The sequence below is a fragment of the Oryza glaberrima genome, chromosome 6 (assembly GCF_000147395.1).
Source record: "Oryza glaberrima chromosome 6, OglaRS2, whole genome shotgun sequence".
Lineage (NCBI taxonomy): Eukaryota > Viridiplantae > Streptophyta > Magnoliopsida > Poales > Poaceae > Oryza > Oryza glaberrima.
Window position 1 is genome coordinate 4,247,966 of NC_068331.1, and position 20,876 is coordinate 4,268,841.

A 20,876-nucleotide genomic window follows, 5' to 3' on the forward strand; every position below is an offset into this window, starting at 1 on the left:
CAAGGAAAGCACTAAAGCTACCATCATCTGATTCAGATCATTAGATGGATCACACTCTGAAATGGAAGACCTGTAACCTTTTCTTTTGTTTTGTTTTTGTCTGCAGTTCTCTTTTGCAAAGAAAAGCCAGTGGAACAGCATCTTTTGTATGATAAAGAGGAGCAAACAAATCAACCAAAATGCGTCATACTGCCAGTTTGGTACGCAATTGCAACATGAATGAGAAGTCACTCACACCTTTATCTAGCTAGATCTTAGTTACCATCACATCAATCTTTGCTTATTGCTGATCTGCCTGCAAGACTGCAACAACAATTCTAATTTATACTATCTTATTATTATGCATGATCTGTCATGTGTGCATGCCCACAATATTGTTCAGTTCTTTAAGGCTCTTTACCTTGCAGAGATCATCTTGTATTTCCTGCCATTGACTACATATCTTCAGTACTTTGTTCTTTCAGTTTAAGTTAATGAAATGATGTAAGGTCACTAGTCAGAGTAAGTATGAACATATAAACACAAGATCACACTTTGAACTACATTGCCTTACCCTTTCTTACACATCTTACAATATCCTGATATAAAAGTCTGACTACTAGAACATAAAAGTCCAAAAGCTCATGGATGCAGAACACTTTGCAAAGTCGCCACTAGGTTTTATATATTCAGGTCAAAACCCCACAAACACTAGCAATTTAAAACCTAAAATGCTTCAGGTAACAATCTTCAATTCATATCTCTCAAAAACAATCTTTAATTCATGAGTAAAACCAGTATATTGTGTGTCAGTCGCTTTCTGCTAATCCTGAACCTGACTAAAAGCCAGCAAGCGTGCTAATTGAAAAGCCTAAAAAAATCTGGCAGTAGCATGGAAGTTCTTGTCAAATCAAGAACAAAATTAAACTACATTGCTGGGTGGTGAATTGGAAGACAGCATGATATCATCAGATGCATCGAACAGTGACGACTTTTGCAGCATTTGGATTTGTTTATGTTTGATCATTAGCACCTGAATAATGACCTAACTGATCAAGATCCATTTCTCTTCCTCCTTCAGCTGTACGTTGTTCTTATTCAAGTATATGCATGGCCGGTTGCTAATGGAGTCCGACATGTTTGCAACATGAACAGATTAATCGAGTGCAGCTTCCATTGATGAATTAATAACAGAAAGAATTTAGCACTAGTTAGTAGGCGATCCCCTAACCATCCAATAAACCAATATACTAATCACATTCACTACCAAGGCAGAGATGATTAGAGATCATGAGAGCTAACTCAAATGCGCTACGAGAAGGAAGCACTAGTGATTTCTCCGATCCTTCTCAAAGGTCTCAATAATATTAACAATGGCGAAATGAGGATTGTGACGAGAAGTTTCTCGTGGCTAATTAGGTGTTAATTAATTGGAGAACAGCGAGTCGTCCTTGGTCGTCGACAACGACCTGCCGTCGTCGTCGTCGTCGTCCTCGTCGGTGGCGGCGGCGATGGCGGCGGCGGCGGCGGCGGCGTGCCTCCTGATAGCCTCGTTGAGCAACGTGATCTCGTGGCAGACGTCCACCATGCTCGGCCGCAGCGCCGGCGAGTGCTGCGTGCACACGAGCCCGAGCTCGATGAGCTCGACGGCGGCCACGTCGGCCGCCGCCGGCGACGCCGCCGTCGACATCGGCGACGGCGCCTCCCGGCGCCACGGCGCGTGCGCGACGACGGCGGCGACGTCGTGCGGGTAGTGTCGCCTGACCCAGTCGTGCAGCGTGAGGCCCTCGTGGAAGATGACGTCGGTCGGCCTCTTCCCGGTGATCAGCTCGAGTATCATCACGCCGAAGCTGTACACGTCACCCTGTCGAGATGGATGCCCTCCTAATCCATATTCTAATCACAAAATCAAACACGTAATTAGTAAGGGACTATCTTAAAAAACTGAAAAACTTTCAAATCTAACTATATATGTATCTGTGATATAATTTCACTACAACTATAATATAATTTGTATATATAATTTTATATGTAACTTATATAGATAGTACAATTACACTATAATATAACTATATTATAGTTATAATATAGTTATAATATAACTATAGTATAATCATATTATAATTACACTACAGATACAGTATACACTATAGTAACGTTCGAAAGTTTTTTTTTTCTCAAAATACATGCACAATTCCGATTAGTAATAAGATGGTGAGATAAGTGCAAGTTAATTGCAAAAAAGTTGTGTGAATGGATGCATGGATGCATGCGACGTGTACGTACCAGGCGCGATGTATCCGACCGAGCCTTGCAAGAGTCCGGTGATGGAGTTGCACGGTGCGGACTCGTCGCTCGTGCTGCTGGCGCCGCCGTCTCCGTCGGCGGCGGCAGCGCCGGAGATGAGCTTGGCGATGCCGAAGTCGGAGATCACGGCGCGCATGTCGTCGTCGAGGAGGACGTTGCTGGGCTTGAGGTCGCAGTGCACCACCCTCACCGGCGCGTAGTGGTGCAGGTACGCGAGCCCCTCCGCGACGTCGCTCACGACGCTCATCAGCCGCCCGAAGTCCAGCCCGTCGCCGCCGCCGGCGCCGCGCTCCGGCGGGTAGAGGTGGCCCTCGAGGCTGCCGTGCGGCATGAGCGGGAGGACGAGCGCGTGGAAGGTGGCCGTGCTGCAGGTGGTGATCACCCTGACGAGGTTCTTGTGCCGGGTTCGCCGGAGCACCTCGCACTCCCGCTTGAAGCTGCCGGAGACCTCGCCGCCGCCCTTCGGGTCGAGCACCTTCACGGCGACGCGCGCGCCGCCGCGGAGCGTCCCCTCGTAGACGCGCCCGAACCGCCCGGCGCCGATCAGGCTCGACTGGACGAAGCCGCCGGTGGCCTCGGCGAGCTCCCGGTACGATATCCTCGGGTGCTCCCTCTCCGCCGCCGCCTGGTAGTCCTCGACGTCGACGAGCCGGACCGACTGCCGCTTCGCTCTCGCCGCCGCCATCGACCGGCACACCACCGCGCACAGCATGGCGCACACGGCGGCGACGATGCCGACGACGGCGGGGAGCACCGCGCGGCGGTGGCGCGCGCGTCTCGCCGTCGCCGCCCCGCACGCGGCAATGCCGGGGACGTACCCGCATAGGCCGGGGTTGCCTCGGAACGCCGCCGCCGAGAGGTTCGCGAGCACGCCGGCGCCGCGCGGCACCGCGCCGGAGAAGTTGTTGCAGGAGAAGTTCGCGTCCCGTAGCGACGTCGACGCCTGCAGGGAGGACACAGGCAGCTCGCCGGAGAGCCGGTTGCGCGACACGTCGAGCACCTGCAGGAACGGGAGCGCCGCGACGGGCGCCGGGAGCGCGCCGCGCAGCGCGTTGCCCGACAGGTTGAGGTACTCGAGCGCGACGCAACCGCCGAGCTGCGCCGGGACCGCGCCGGCGAGCGCGTTCTCCGACAGGTCGAGCGCCAGGACCATGTCCATCTTGCCGAGCTCGAGGGGGAGAGGCCCCTCGAGGTGGTTGTTCGACAGGTTCAGGTACAGCTTGAGGCCGCTCATGGCGGCGACGCGCGGAGGGATCCGCCCCTGCAAGCCATTGTAGGAGAGGTCCAAGATCTCAAGGTTCAGGCAGTCGCCGAGGCTCGCCGGAACATCGCCGGAGAGGTGGTTGTGGTGCAGCATTAGCCGCCTCAGCTGCGTCAGGTTGGAGAACGTGTCCGGGATGGTGCCGGCGAGCCGGTTGCCGGAGAGGTCGACGAGGCCGAGGTGCGGCATCTCGCCGATGGATCGCGGGATCTCGCTGGCGAGGAGGTTGTTGGAGAGGTAAAGCCGCTCGAGCCGCCGCATCCGCGACATCTCCGGCGGGATCGAGCCATTGAGCATGTTATTGGAGAGGTTGAGGTAGGTGAGGTTGACGAGGCCGGCGATGCTGGGCGGGATCGCGCCCGTGATGGCGTTGTCCTCGAGGTGGATTTGCCGGAACTCGCGCGAGAGCTCGCCGACGAACGCCGGGAGCTCGCCGCCGAGGTCGTTGCCGGCGAGCTCGAGCTCCTGCAAGCGCGTGCAATTCGTCAAGGAGCGGAAGAAGGGGGCGAGGTCGGTGTTGCCGCCATGGCTGGACAGGTTGTTGTACGAGAGGTAGAGATACTGGAGCCGCGGCAACCTGTCGAACACCTGCGGCGGCAGCTCGCCGGCGAGGTAGTTCGACTCGAAGTCGACCCACTCGAGCAAGGAGGAGTTCGACAGCGCCGGCGGGATCGGGCCGGAGAGGTCGTTCGACCAGAGGAGGAGGTAGCGGAGGCTGGGGAGGCGGCACTCGCCGGAGTACGGGATGTCGCCGGCGAGGGAGTTGTTGGCGAGGTCGACGTACTGCAGCGCGGTGCAGTTGCAGAACAGCGTCGCCGGGATGCCGCCGGAGAGGCGGTTGCCGCTGAGGTCGAGGAAGTAGAGCCGCCGGAGCAGCCCGATGCCGGCGGGGATGGCGCCCTCGAGGCGGTTGGCCGTCAGGCTCAGCTGCGTCAGCCTCGACAGCGACGCGAGCTCCGCCGGTATCTCGCCGGAGAAACCATTGTTCGAGAGATCAAGAACCGTGACGAACTCCAGCCGCCCCAGCGCCGGCGACACCACGCCGCGGAGCCCACGCCCGGCGAGCACCAGCTGCGTGACCCGCCGCCGCTCGCCGCCGCCGCACACCACGCCCGTCCAGTTGCAGAACTCCGGCGAGCGTCCCCAGTCGGCGAGAGCGACACCACCGGAATCGGCCGACACATTGGACAAGAAAGCGAGCAGCGCAGACCGGTCGTCGGCGACAGCGGCGGCCGCCATTACTGGTGGTGGTGCGTCGACGGCGACAGCGATCGGCACGAGGTAGCAGATGATGATTGGGATGAGGAGCAAGTTGGCCATTGAGGCCGAAAGGGCGGTGGCGTGGAGGTGGGTGAGGTGATCATTTGATAGCAACGTGTGCTACAATGCCATGGTTTTTATGGAGGAAGAAGAAGGAGAGGGGAGGTAGAAGCTGGAGAGGAGGAAGCAAGAAAAAAAGGCGGGAGAGGAGGTGGCTGCCTAACTGCTGTAGAAAGGGATTTTCAATTTGGCGCCAAATGTTTGACTTTGCAATCTGGATAAGGGGTTGTAGTGTTGGACATGTGTACATGTATATGGGTTGGTGATTGATCTCATATGCAGCTGCCATTTAGGTGTCAAACCTGGGCTAGTTTTGTTTATCATGGAATTATGGTCCAAATTGTATTGAGCTTACTTCGCTGGAGTTTTTTTTTTTTTATGTTGCTTGTTTGAGGGAAATGAAAAACATGTAAACGTACGGAACTGTCTATATAACATTTGACAGAAAATCCCCTTAAAATATGTCAAATACAGCAAATGTATAATTATTGTGTAATGTATTGTAAGTTACAATATTACTTGTATATAAATGGTGTGTAACTAATAAAAAATATGCCTTACGGTGGTAGCGTGACGGGACCTCGGTCTAGGGAATAGGATTTGACTCCCGTAGTCATGTGTGCTTTTTTTTTTCCACCTCATGCACAAATCTTAGATCCAATCAGGATCCAAAATCTGACAGATTTTCTTAAGACAATCTGTTAAAAGAAATATAGGAATTCCGTGAACTTATTTATATCAAACTGTTATTGTTAATTTCTATGGTACATGTGTTCCTACCTTTGACTGACATGATTTCTCAAATAAAAGATTTTTTATGTGCTAATTATTCTTTTTTGGGTTAACTCTTAGTTATCTTGAGATGATTGTAATTATTTTGAGATCCATGTAGTTGTCGGATTACATTCTCCTATTCAGGCTCTGTGTAGTTCTCAAAACAAAAATTTCCACCCTATCACATCGAATGTTTGGACACATACATGGAGTATTAAATGTAGACAAAAAAAAACCAATTACACAGATTGCATGTAAATTGCGAGACGAATATTTCAAGTCTAATTGCGTCATGATTTGACAATGTGGTGCTACAGTAAACATTTGCTAATGACAGATTAATTAGGCTTAATAAATTCATCTCGTAGTTTCCAGACAGAATCTATAATTTATTTTGTTATTAGACAACGTTTAATAATTTAAATGTGTGTCCGTATATTTGCTATGACACCCTAAAACAATTTTTTTTGCCAACTAAACGGGCCTTATATCCCCCCTCCCCCGCCCAAAAAAAAAAAACAACCACCACCACCAATGCACAACCTCTATGCCATCTCACTTCAACAGCACCTTGTATGAAATCAGCCACCACCACCGTCACCCTTATTCTCTGACACTATCTAACTTCGAGACCAATGGTCAATCCCCCTAGATATATTTATTTTTACCTTTGCAATGTGAAACATCGTACAGTAGTTTCACAAACCAGCAATCGACCTAACAGTAAGCACACACTATTCAACAAAGTAAAAGCATCTTCTCAAATGAGACACCACACATCGCCCCCATTTTCTAGCATCTCTAGCGTCATCTAACATTCAAACATCACTACTTGACTTCTCTTCGAGTTGCAAAAAAAAGAACGACTTAACAAATTAAACTATAGTGGTGGTCATATTTGTTTTTTAAACTTATAGAAATTAAATTTGAATTTACATTGGTGAAATGATACAGTACATATTAATCTATCTTTTTTTGGCATGTAAGAAAAAGGAGCATCTCGAGAGATAAGGACAGTGTCCTGATCTCTCTCTAATTAGTGAGATATCATTTCTACTTTTGCAATCGGAAACATCATACAGTATTTCGCAAACCAGACGTCCACCTAAGGATATATATATCACCAAAGGCACACGCTGTTCTACTAAGTAAAACTCTGCACGCACGCGTGATCATTGACCAGTGGAGTCCTCGTGATCACATCGTTTAGGCAGCAGGCCAGGGAGATTTAAGCCCCTATATAACACGCATGCGTTTAATTAGTGACCCAACAATTATAAAACAACAATTCCTAAACGCTACCCAAGTCGTACTCTGTTCGTACACGGAGAATCCCCACCTCTCTCCTACTGTATTGCTGCGTGTGTGCGCGTGTGCGGTGTGATGTGGCGACCCGTTGCAAAGGATTGCAACGGGTGTGATGGTGGGGTTGGGGAGGCTTGTCGATTGATGTTCTTGTGCTCGGTGATAGTGACATGCGAGTAATGAGAGGGACAAGCGGAGAAGGTGCTTGATTGCTTGATTGATTACTTAACAATATCATATCATAGAAGCCGAAAGAGTTACAGGTCACATACAGTGGGAGAAGCAGCAGCTGTGATGGTAGTAAGTGGTGCGACGTGATCTCTCCAAAGAAAGGCTACTTGCGACAAATCGGCAAAGGGTGACAAAGCTAGCTGTGTCACGTCACGTGTGAGAAGAGGTTTCGGCACACGTGTCAACCGTCTCGCCAATCGAGTAGTTGTTCAATGTTGGAGTTAATGTTGGAGTTATGCCAAACAGAACTCTACTTGCCCAACTAACACCCTTGTGTAATATAGTTGTGTCTATATTAAATAAAATCGGCACAAAGGCCGTGTTTAGTTTTCCCCTTATTCCTAACTTTCCATCACATCAAAAAAAAAAACTTTCCTATACACAACTTTTTTTTCAAACTTCCAACTTTTTTCAAACTTCTAACTTTTTTAAGGAACTAAACACACCCAAGGTTAAGTTTTTTTGGAATGTCAAAACATGTAAGAGTATTTTATGACATTCTCTGTTTTTAATGTATGACGTTGTTGGTTTTTTAAGATACGTTTGATTATTCATCATATTCAAAAAAAATTATGCAATTATCATTTATCGTTTATTATTTTATTGTGACTTGATTTATCATTAAATGTTCTTTAAGCATAATTTTTTATATATATTTGCATAAAAGTTTTGAATAAGACGAATGGTCAAACGTTTGTCAGAAAGCTAACGGAGTGTGTATTAAAAACAGAGGTAGTATGTACTGTAGGTGTGCCCCACATCCACACCGATGAAAGTTCATGCGAGGGCATTGACTAGGCGATGTGTTGTGTGTCCACACTGAATTTTTCAAAGCCTAAAGTTTTAAAGGATGTCAAAACAGATCGAGTAGTACTAAACAACATAGGTGTGCCCACGCACCCACACTTGATGAAAGTTAAGGATTGGGCATTGACTGGACAACTTGAAATGTTATTTACATTTTTACATAAGCCAGAAGTAAAAAGGTTATTTGAGTGGAAGGTGAATTGGTCATGGAGATCTAAAGGTCAAACATGCATGCCAAATACTTGATAGCAACAGGCATTGGAAATATCTAAGACAGCAGAAAAAGGCAAGCATAAGTTAATTACGGCATAGTGATTATGGCCTTAATGGACAATCGACATAGCTAAATGTGGTTCAAGCATGTGTCCTATGATCCTATCAAAGTTTAATTATAAAACTTCTATAGAAAACAAAATTACTTAGGTTGCTGGTTGCATGCTTCGGTCATGTTATTGACAGTACATTTCAGCTTGCACATATTCATATTGTCATAACACTATCAGACATGAAAAGGGAAAAGTATCAAATGTACAACCTAGCCATTCTAAAGTATACTGCTGATCAAGCTAAAATAAAATTTCATGGCTTAACATAGGTTCATCAGGGTGGATATCAAACATAGTGCACAAAACTAATGCTTCGTGCTACAATAACTCCATCCTTCAAAGTGAAAATCTTGGTTGGAAAGACATCACCAATCGAAAAAGCCTTTCCAAAAGGCGCAACTAATAGCAGACGACAAGTAAAAGAACAAAAAAGGAGGCTTCCTGAAAGATAAAAGGGCAAGAATGTGGCTTGGCTTTCTTTTTTAGTGGAGGATGATGCATGTTTCATTAAGTGGTAACACTAAAACCTGAAAAAAAAATGACATGAACAAGCACATATAGAAGGATAAGGTATGCAAACCTTGTGTGATGGACTATCTCCTACAGGTTTTCTGGAAATGGCTGCAAAAATATAGAGGTGTTCATCTGCAAAAGTATTAGTAAGGACACAGATTTTAAAGATGGCAATAACTAGTATGATTTGTAACTATGAATACAGATGACACATGACAGAATAACACTATAGCAATCATTTGTACTCATAGAGAACTATATTGAACAAGTATAGACAGGTAGCAGGAGCATAAAGATTTGTTCATACGGATTAAAGGAAGATGAAAAATAAAACTGGACATAACATTAGCATTCAGCCACATCTTACGGAAAAGGAAATAAAAATGTATGCTGTACACACATCCTGTCGACAACAATTGAACATTCACCCTTGATTAATAGTTTTGTTATACACAACAATGTTATACACATCCTGTACGACAACAATGTGAACGTTCACCCTTGATTAATACTTTTGTCTTAGGTTCATATCAATATCAACAGACAGTGTCGATTCGTGGCACGAAAACTATTTCATGATTTTGTTCCCTATTTTATTTAGGGAAGAATTGTTACCAATATATGGTACGAGTTCCATGTGATACTAGCAACCCCGTCTGAGTTACCTTTTGTGATCTTGGTAATATATAATTGTAGCCAAAATATGTTACACATCACTGTAAAAATCTTGAACACTGGGCATTGGGCTCCCAGCCAAGAATGATTTGATGAGAATTAGAGCCTGTTTGGGCCTATGCAGAGGAACCTCATGACCTGCGCCCCTCACAGTCACGAAGTTGAGTCCCTTGTACCCTTGAGTCCAGCCACCAACCTGATTGAACACAAACAGATTCAGAAGCTACAACTGGAGGATAGATTCCCCAAACAACATAAATAATTGATCTAGTAACAAACAAATGATAAACACAAAGAATGGTGTAGCCTGAAACAGCTAATGAGCCATATGACTTGTGAGATTTTTCTCCTGGGAGCAAGGGCTCTGCCAGTGATTTCCTGGCTCCCTGCAACTCTAATGCCAGATAATTTCAACTTAAAGTTAGGTGACTAGACCATTAGGAGTTTAGGACATATGTGCCACTAAACCATATACCCACAATAAAACTATGAGTTGTCTAGGACCAGACGTATTGTGCACAAAACAAACCAGAAACTATCAAGCTTTTGAACATTCATGGTGTTTTTTAGTCAAAGAAGAGACCCTACCTCACCATCATCGTCATACCAAGCATTCCAAGGGGTTACCGTTGGAAGTTTGAGGGCATTGATGCTGTATCTAGTTGATGTTACTGGAAGCACTGCATCTGTATCTCCACTGGTCAAAGTAAAAGGAAGATCGAAGCAAATAAAAAGGTGTTTATCATGCATAACAAAAAGGGAAAAAACTTGCAGAATGACAGCGAATTCTGGGGAAAATAATGGATGCAGGATATCAGTTGTACTTGCCATGACAAATTTATACCCACCTTTTTATATCCTAACTATTTTTTTGAACATAGAACCAATTGAAGCAGGAAGCTATGGTAGCAAATGAAATGGATCTAACTTTGGGTGCCTGAGTGGACAAAGACCTATTAAGTACACAATAATACAAAGCCAGGAATCACCTGAACACCCATATACGAAGACCATACTGTATAAGTTCATGATAGATATGCAGCACAGATCTTTCGCAGTCCTTCCAGTTAGTGTTAACAACATCACTGCAAAGAATGTAAGTGTCAACAAGTTAATAGATTAGACAAGAAAAAAACTAGTTTCCTGACCTTCTTATCAACAAGAAGAGAGTTCGAAATTCATGTTTTCCAATTTCAGTTACTTGGAAACACTGGATCACAATAATATATTAAATTGTGCCTTATTGGTCTGAAAAATAATTAACTTAATCTAGGATGCCTAAAAATACTCAGACTCAAATTCAAATAGAATTCTCCCAATGCCACATGTTTTACACCACTGGAAAGTCCTACATCGAGGGAGTGGGTGGAGCTGTGGAGGCGGGCTCAAATTTTAATCCTGATAATATATGGAAATAATTGCAGCTATGAAAAGGCAAGAGCCTTCCACGAGGTTAATTGTAGAGATGTGATAAATAATCCTCTTCAAAAGCATGAAGAAATGAATCATCATTAGTACTCAAGCGTGCCACAGCAACAGTAATATCAACCGAGTTTCCAAAAAACATAAGATTTACCTGCAGGTTTCCCATTTAGATTTGTTGATGATCGGACTAACATGAAGTGCCTTTTGCACCTCAGCCAGATTGAAGTATACAGTTGAATGCTTTTCAGTGCATGGATCATACCGCTCTCCCATTTTCCGAACAGACTATAAAAAGAAACCATCACTGTGAATCAGATAAATACAAACATATACATAGAGGAGTTTATGAGCAGTCTGCGACCAATTGCACGCAATACAAATGCATATGGTCAGATCAAGAAAGTTTCACCTGCTTGTATACAATCAGTTTTTGTGCCCAAGCCCAGAACTCTTTTGGACGTCTTTTTTAAGTAGATAAAATATGGTGCTTTTCACTATACTGTTTTTCTTTTTTTTTCTGGAGAAAAGCATTACGATTTTCTTGATTCCACTAGAGTTACTTAGCAACCAACTCAATGCATGCATGGCTAAGTATGAAGACCATTAAATTTATTTTAATAATACTCCCTCCGTTTCAGGTTACAAGACGTTTTGACTTTAATCAAAGTCAAACTGTTTCAAGTTTGACTAAGTTTATAGACAAATATAGTAATATTTATAATACTAGATTAGTTTCATCAAATCAATAATTGAATATATTTTCAAAATAAATTTGTATTGGGTTAAAAATGTTACTATTTTTTTCTACAAACTTGATCAAATTTAAAGCAGTTCGACTTTAACTAAAGTCAAAACGTCTTATAACCTGAAACGGAGGGAGTATCATGTAAATGTAAAATATTAAAACTCAACTTGAGTTGCAGGAGCTTCAATACTTACATGTAACCTTTTCATGACTTTGTTCCTTGAGGAGGCAAAAGATGCATGGCAAGTAGGTGTGAAGATGCTATACGAATCGATATTCCCAGCTTCGTCACTAGCAATGTCAAGAATCTTATTACACTGTGAAGATGTATGCACAAAGGACTCGTAGTCACAGAAAACATTCAGTAGCCTGTATGTTTGATCAGAAATCAAGCCATTGGTCCACATGAATTGAAATATGCCAAGGTGATCGTGGAAATCATCGAACAGAGCATTTCCTACCTGCAAAAACATGTCATTACATACAAAGAAAATAAATTAAATAATACAGTTCCTGGGAAAATGGCATGTTCGAAATGAGAATATATGTATTACGAGGTGCATTGCATTTTATCAGCTAATATGTTCAAAATTATTGTAAAAAGAGACACATCTTAAGGGAAGACAAACACAAAGGAAATAACTTCCATCATAATTTCAAAATGATGGTAGCTATGTAATTGGTGCCTTAATCAAAACATATGATTTGCTACTTTTGAACTAAGCAATCAAATTGCATAACAAAATTAGAGAACTAGAAGCAAAAGCACCAAAGCCATACCATATAGCCCTTTAGATTGATCGATTTGTCTCCAGTGGCTTCATGGTGCCTCTTTATAGCTTGTGCTAATTGAGGAACATAGTGGCCTAACCAATTAAGATTTAGTTGGGCTTAATTTTTTTAATAGTAAATACAAGAAATAATGGATGATATAGAAATAGAAGCTCATAAAATAGTCGCTGACCAGCATAACTCTCTCCTGTCACGTAGAACTCACGCCCCTTATACTGAGGAAATCGTTCAATCCACTTTGTTAAGAACGTCAAAGAATCATTGGCTGTGAAACAAGAAGAATATCAGTGAGCAAACTATAATATTGTTGCATCTGGGGGACATAAATTTCATTTCAACCACATGAAAAGCAAAGTGAAAGTACCAGTCCTGGCATCCCCATTATTTAATATATCATCAGAGGCATTTGAGTACGAATAACCAACACCAACTGGTGAATCAAGGAACAAGATATTTGCCACTGCAAAATTTCAGGAATTGTTAACAAGTATATCATACCAACAACCAATCTAGTAGTCCAATAAGTTATAAGACTGATATAACATATGCACTCCAGGGTGACTAGAATTAAGAGAGAGAGAGAGAATGCGAAGGAGGGTCAAGCTTCTTCCTTTTTATGAAGAAAAGTATCCAAGTTCATCCTGACAACTAGTAGTAGGGTGTATCAAAATGATAAAAATAAGAGAAGACGATACCATATAAAGGATTTAAGTTAGTAAAGGCAATTTTGCTTCTGTTGAATATTACCTTGGTTCCACGAATAAGGATTCAGATGTACACCCTGTCCATCTGCATTAACATGAAAAGGTCCCACTTCTTCCGCAACGCCATATGCAATTGATGAGCAACCTGGCCCTGGAAGATTAAATGCAGTAAAATCAGTAGTGTGCTCTCAGAACTCAAGGATCGTAGCACTGCAACCAAATGAATTTCATGGAGAAACTAATGCATAATATTTCAGTTAAGGTTCTTAATTATCATTTATCAATATCACAAGAAAAAAAAATCAGATTCACCGACAACAACTTGCCTCATGTAAGAATAGAAAAGTTGTCCTGGTCATCTTGAAATATTTCAAGAGAGAAACCATTTTATGCCACTGAGTTTACTCTAGTTCAACGATTTGCCATCGACTCCATCTACAATATGCCACTGACTTTTTCAATTTTTTATACAATACACCATTGGAGTGTATATTTTTCAAAAACTGCCTAAAATGCCTTTCAAGACTTACAAGAGGTTACAATTGATTGACCTACAAAAATATAAAAAAATTTGCGTAAACTCCTTGCATAATATAGAACTGTGTGTATATATCAAGATTTTCATTTTGCATGTATTATCTTTAAAAATATATAATTTATGTTTTATATGCTAATAGAATACTTTGTGTTAATGTTCTTTTTGTACATCATCATTCACATGTTATATAATTTTTTTATGCAACTATCTTTCGTGTATGTGATTCCTCTTTCATATGCTATATAAAATAGTTTTTAAAAAAAAACATGAAAGAAAATCTTAAAATATACACACAAACTTTAATATTTTGTAAGAAGGCTAAGTACACAAAAACTTTCATGTTTTTAGAACTTCTAGTGGGTCAAATAATTGTCTTCTCTTGTATGACCTGAAGGGTATTTTAGGCATTTATTGAAAAGTATCCACCCCAATGGCATGTTGTAGGAAAAAAATGATAAAGTCAGTGGCATATTATAGAGGGAGACAAAGTCAATGGCAAATCGTTGAAATTAAGGTAAACTCAGTGGCATAGAATAAATTCTCTCATATTTTAACTATAAAAAATTATAATATGCTGGCTTTAGAGGATGTATATGAATGCTGTGTAGTGGAAAATTTTGATAGGTATTGCTGGAAGCTTGGAGGTTAGTTCAGTAAAGCCTAGTACATGTGAAAACAAAAGGGAAAAATCACAAAATTAAACTATAAGAGTTCTAAATAAGTGCTAATTGTGGTGCCCAAATGTGAAATATGATATGAATCAATAATAAGAAAAACTATACCAATTTTAAGAACCCGAGTACCATACTAAAAATATTTGCCCTTTCGTATCTCCAAACTAAAAATAAGTTTTTTTAGTAAGAAATGAAAATGAGTTTGATCCGGAAATTGTGTAGAGACAACAGCCCCTCCTCATCGGAAGAAGATCCACTGACGTTACTGTTCACCGTGACTGACATGTGGACCCATCACTCTCGGGCCCACATGTCAGCCACTATGTCGGAGGATCTCAATCCTCCTCCGTCTGCGGATACTTCCCCCTTCGAACGAATTACAGTTACTTGTGCATTTCTACCACATCAGTAATAACTAAAACCCTCGAGATATCAAATCGACTAATCTCCATGTACTAGTCTTAGCATAATCCCCACCCCCCAAAATCCCAAATTGTGCATCCGAATCCTGCAGAAGAAAGCTGCTCATCAGATAAGGAATCAACGGAAGGTAGCGACTTTCCCCCAACCACGAACGCAACAGCTATTCGTCGTGCGTCTCGGACTCGGATGAGAAAACAGCAGCAGCAGCAGAAGCAGTACAAGTCAACAAGAGACCAAATCGGAGAGGCGGGGCGGTGGCGGCGGCGGGCGCTCACCTCCGTTGAGCCAGAGCACGAGGGGCTTGGACGCCGGGTCGTCGGCGGCCTCGAAGAACCAGTAGAAGAGCGAGGCGCCGCGCTCCTCGCTGACGGCGACGTACCCGGCGTACTGCGCGAACCCGACGTCGAAGTCCTGCCCGGGCACCCGCGCCACCCGGTCCCGCTCCTGCTCCGCCCGCCACGCCTCCCCTCCGCCGCCGCCGCCGCCCACGGAGGCGGAGCACACCCCTCCCACCACCACCACAAGCAGGAGCACGAGGAGGGAGCCGATGGCGCTCGTCGTCGTCGTCGTCGTCATCGCGGCGATCTCGGAGAGAATGGCTTGCGTGCTACCAATGGGGGTACCAGTAGTAGTAGTAGCAGCTTGTTATAATGAGCTACTATTCCCCTCGAAATTTTATTTGATTACTACTTACACCGTTTCAGGTTATAAGAGTTTTTATCAATGTACACATTCATATAGATATCAATAAATCTAAGTAGATATATGTCTATATATATATATATATATATATATATATATATATATATATATATGAATGTGGGCAATGCTAGAAAGTTTTATAATATTAAATGGATGTAGTATTTTTTTAATTTTTAATTTTAAAAATAAATATTTTGAAAACTTATTTGTAAACTACTCGCTCCATCCCATGATAAGCTCATTTTTAGTTCGTCCCAAAATAAGTTTGCTTTTAAAGTTATATTATATCAAAGTCTGTGAAAGTTGGAAATAATTGTATCGGAATTTGATCAAGTATGGATGAGTAGGATGAGTGAAAAATAAACTTATTTTATGACAGAGACAATATAATAGAGTTTGGTTTTATGAGATATATTCTAATACTATGAATTTTCTTGATCAAAGAAAGTGTCTCTTTCATTCTATAAAAAAATACAATCCTAACTACGAATCTAGATTTTAAAAATAAATTTTTAAGTAGCATATTTTTAAAAATTAATACAGGACTTAATAGGCAAAATTTACTACAGGACACCCGAAAATCGTGTAATTGGCTGTGAGACACTGCAAAATATTGGCTTTGCCCACGGACACTATGAATGTTGTGAAATTGGCTGTGAGACACCGGAGGCAATATTTTATAATTTCCGAGATAAAAGAGGTCAGATAATTTTCTAAAAGACCAATCCACCCCTGCGCAATTGGCATGCCACGGCATGCGGGCATGGCGTGTGCGTGCCGCGTCGCGCCGCGCACAGACGCGAATAGGCCCGTGCCTGGCGCGTTCCTGACATCAAGCGAGCAGGAGATTTCGCATACAGATAAAATCTCTCGCTCGTCTTCTCTGCCTGCGCCATTACTACTTTTGGCTGCTTCTTCCTCCTCAATCCTGCACGGCAACGATGCAACTCCTATTATAATCCACTCAGATGCTAATTGGTCTATGGCACCAGAAAATATTTGTCACCAAAGGACAACTTAATTAGTTAATTAACTGACAGCTGTGCAGAGAACGTGTCCTCCATTTGGAAACTGAGCTCCGCCGTCCACCGCTATCGGCTTGAAACCGCCACGCCACGCACTTGCCGCCAGGACTCGTCGGGTTTGCCACAAGGATCGATTTACTGCGTCATCATCACAGCTCCAGTGGCCGCCGTCGTCGCCGTCCTCAACATCGTCGCTGGCGCCGCCACCACCGTCGGCCCCACCGTCGCCTAGGGTTAGGGTTCGAGACTGGGAAATCGGGTTGGGGAGGGAGATGGACAGCTGGGCGCAGGGGTAGATTGGTCTTTTAAAAAATTATTTGACCTCTTTTGTCTTGGAAACTATAAAATATTGTCTCCGGTGTTTCACAACCAATTTCACAAATTTCGTAGTGTCCGTTGGCAAAACCAAAATTTTACGATGTATCACAGCCAATTACACGATTTTCAGGTGTCTTATAGCAAATTTTGCCTGCTTAATAAGTTATTCCCCTCGTGGTCTCTCGTGGAGTACTGGAGTGGTGGGCTCACCTCACCTGCGATGGCGAAATGATTGGTGGGTGGGTGGTACGGCTGTGTGTGTGTGTGTGTTTTTGGGGGGTTGCGTGCGCCTCAGCATTTTGGTCGCTCGCCGGCGGAAGCAAAAGAGGATTTTTTTTTTTCGCGGGAAGAAAAGGAGGAATCTTGGGGCATCATCGGCGATGGGGACGTGCGACTTGGCAATTCTTTTTTTCATTTTTCAATTCTACTCGCTTTGTAAAAAAAAAAAAACTTAACTTCTAAAATTTAAATTTTATCTAAAAAATACAACCTCTATCATCCTATCTACCCTTAGAATATAAAATAAGGGTGTGTTTGGTTGGGTGGATGAGCTTGGATGCGAGATGGCCGCCCGATTTTCTGTGATGTTTGGTTGGAGGGCAAGGTGGATGGGGCCCCGGAATAGGGAATATTCACTCGATATGCTGGATAAGTGCATCCGACCGATTTGGCTGGATGAAGCCATCCAGTTTTGGTCTGGGTGATGTGTCCTATTCTGATTGGGTGTGGTTGGTTTGATTTTCTGTTAAGCAAGCTCCAAATAATTTTTTCTCCTAAACTGTTTATCTAATTTATGATTTGATTACACCATTATATTTGTTACAATTAAATATTAAAAACAAGATCTTGGATGATTATATTTTGATAAATATATATATATATATGACAAATGGGTCCCACTAACTTATGGCTTTTCCCATCCATGCTATATCCCTCCAACCAAACAAGAAATTGGATTGTCATATCCATACAAACCAAACAAAAAATTGGATCGTCATATCCAACAAAATATGGATGGCCATATCCCATCCATGCATGTCCGTGAACCAAACACACCCTAAGATGTTTTATCACTTCGATACATTTTACTTCCTCCGTTTCATATTATAAGATTTTATAACATTATCCACATTCATATATATAGTAATGAATCTAGCCATATATGTGTACATAAATTTATTAACATCTATATGAATATGGGCAAAGCTAGATAGTCTTACAACCTGAAATGGAGGGAGTACCTATCTATCACTCTTACTATTTTTTTAATGATTGAGGATATTTTTATCATTCTCACTTTTCACTAATTTTACCTTGGGATGCTAGGAATGGATTTATTTTTTTAAGGACTGAGTGAGTACGATCGAAGGTGGGACACGTCAAACAAACTGACAGCCATAGATAAAATGAATTCAGATTTTAGCAGATATTCAGATATAATGTGAATTCAGGTTTGAGCAGATATTGGCCCGGCTTGAAACAGTTTTTTATTATTTTTTTTACACGACAGATTGTTTACTTGATTTAACGTAATATCAAGTGGTCTAAACAAACCACTGGAAGAAATGTTCTTGAGAATCGTATTTTCACGAACGTGACACAAATATCCGTCGCAAAAATCTAGAAAAAGAAAAGCGAAGACAACAGGGATATTATGTGAATTCATATCTTTATGGATCTTTTTCTTTCATAGAAAATACTCACACAGACCACTAAATACACAAACGCTCAACACATGTTTAAATGGACGAAATTAATACTACGTCGAGAACTAAAGATTCTAAGAAGAGGATGATAAAAATATATAAAAAAGTTTATCATATTCTAAACTCTACTTCATTTTTTAATTTATTGAAGCAGTTTAATACTCCCTCCGTCTCATAATATAAGGGATTTTGAGTTTTTCTTACACTGTTTAACCACTCGTCTTATTCAAAAAATTTTAGAATTATTATTTATTTTTTTACTTACTTTATTATCCAAAGTACTTTAAGCATAACTTTTCGTTTTTATATTTGCATAAATTTTTTTGAACAAGACGAGTAGTCAAACACTATAAGCAAAAACTTAAAATCTCTTATATTATGGGATGGAGGGAGTACTAGAGTAATTACTAGCTATAAGTTTGTATTATAGGCAATATATATTTTTAAGTTTGTATTACTAGCTATAAGTTTGTATTATAGGCAATATATATTTTGGGATGGATTGAGTATTTGTCCCGGTAGGTAATTGGGGTTACCGCTAGGTACATGAGTAGTGGTGGTGATACTATGCTATCTTCTGTATTAGTATAGATTTGTAATTACTAAGATTTTTTTCTGTATTAGTATAGATTTGCAATTACTAAGAAATTTCTCAGATAGGATTTAAATCACTAATATCACTAAATTTTGTTGAGAGTGTACCCATAGATTTAGTGGTGGAAGAATTGAAAAGGACATTTCTTTAAGGAAAAAAATCCGTGCCAATTGAATTTCTACCTAACCAGAAAAATTACTTTAGAGCACCCCTTTAGAAACTCTACCCTCCAAGATTTTTTTTTTTGGATGATATTTACCTATCCATTTCACATTCACCACGTTAGCATCGAACCAAGTACATCAATTCAACTTTACTCGATACCACCAAAACAAAAAAAAATTGATAATATCTACCTATTCATCTCACGTGCACCACGCTAGCATCGAACCAAATACGTCAATTCCAATTTACTCCCTTGGAGGCTCATTCGATTTAAATAATATCCAAATAATCATTATTGTATGAATTGAAACCTTACAATTTTTTCTATATGCATCATTCATAGATCCTTCCAAATTCACAAGAATAATGGTAGGATTCTTAGCATGAAGTGAGATCTCTTAGAAAAATTCATATGGATTAGAGTAGTGTCATTCTGTTTTTTTTCTATTCCTATAATTTGAAAATCTTATGAACCGAATAAGCCCCTAGGCGTGTTTGAGATGACGAAAAATAACAAGATACGCAAAACTAGATGAGTCATTACTCATTAGCGCACGATTAATTGAGTATTAACTATTTCAAACTTTAAAAATGATGAAGATGATTTTTCGAGTAGCTTTTCTATAAATTTTTGGGTAACACGTGTATAAAAAAGACAAGGCTGGGGGTTAGGGAGAGTGTATGACTCAACAAACTGACTGATCGAAGTTGGTAAGAGAGAAGAAGCTCATATATAAAATATTGGTCTGTAAATTTAACTCATTTCTAGTTTTCCATACATATTATAACATTGGTCACCATTTGAGCATTCGCTCAGGGACTATTTCTATCTAATATTCTTTCCTGAGTATTGATTTCAGGAAAATTCTATTCGACATTGACGAAGGCTCCATGTCTCTATGGTTCTACACCAAGATCGACTAAGACGAGTACGACAAATGTTGACAAGGCTTCGTCGCAGATTCTATGTCACGCCCTAAAAATCACCTAAATTAAAAATGCATTGTTTAAATCATTTTTAGAAATTAAATTAAAAGCCTACAAGCTAAACTCTAATAATCTAGGAAAATTTTCAACATAAAAAGGAGCTAGATGAAATTTTATTAAATACTTTGCTTGTTCCTCTATTTTCTAGAATTTTCTGGGAATTATTTGAGCAAGGGAAGTATTTTTAATAATTGGAACAATATTTCACAAAATATTTTAATTAAAAAGTTCAAAAAACCCTTCCTTAAGTTGTTGGGCCGTTTTTGGCCCAACACTCCCTCTCTCCCGCGCGGCAAAGCCGGCCCAGCCCGTCGCCGCCGCCCCCTCCTCTCTAGGCACTGACATGTGGGGCCCACATGTCAGGCCCTTCTTCCTCCTCTAGCAGCCGGCCGGCCGAGCCAAGCAAGTCGCCCGAGCCGCCCCTTTTCTCCCTCAAATCCGCGTCTAATCCGGCCATCCCGAGTCCGATTGTTAGGGGGGTTTTTATCCCCACATCCTCCTCTGTCTTTCCCCTCAAGAATCGGAGCAAATGGTTGAGTATATTGCCCGAATCGAACTCGTTTTTGAGTTTATCTCCAA

General features: G+C 41.9%; 2 protein-coding genes across 2 annotated transcripts; both read right to left on the minus strand.

The window, feature by feature from the left end:
* Positions 1–1,154: 1,154 nt before the first annotated feature.
* LOC127776431 (putative leucine-rich repeat receptor-like serine/threonine-protein kinase At2g24130) lies at positions 1,155–9,114 on the minus strand. Its single transcript, XM_052302790.1, has 3 exons — positions 8,891–9,114; positions 2,266–5,565; positions 1,155–1,875 (listed from the first exon to the last, which is right to left on the minus strand). Exons 2-3 carry the CDS (start codon positions 4,865–4,867, stop codon positions 1,406–1,408), a joined length of 3,072 nt encoding a protein of 1,023 aa, XP_052158750.1. The 5' UTR covers positions 4,868–5,565; positions 8,891–9,114; the 3' UTR covers positions 1,155–1,405.
* A 115-nt stretch (positions 9,115–9,229) lies between these two features.
* On the minus strand, positions 9,230–15,448 carry LOC127776432 (serine carboxypeptidase II-2). Its single transcript, XM_052302791.1, has 10 exons — positions 15,075–15,448; positions 13,208–13,315; positions 12,825–12,920; positions 12,633–12,725; positions 12,449–12,534; positions 11,863–12,129; positions 11,075–11,208; positions 10,488–10,583; positions 10,087–10,195; positions 9,230–9,694 (listed from the first exon to the last, which is right to left on the minus strand). Exons 1-10 carry the CDS (start codon positions 15,373–15,375, stop codon positions 9,530–9,532), a joined length of 1,455 nt encoding a protein of 484 aa, XP_052158751.1. The 5' UTR covers positions 15,376–15,448; the 3' UTR covers positions 9,230–9,529.
* Positions 15,449–20,876: the final 5,428 nt, after the last annotated feature.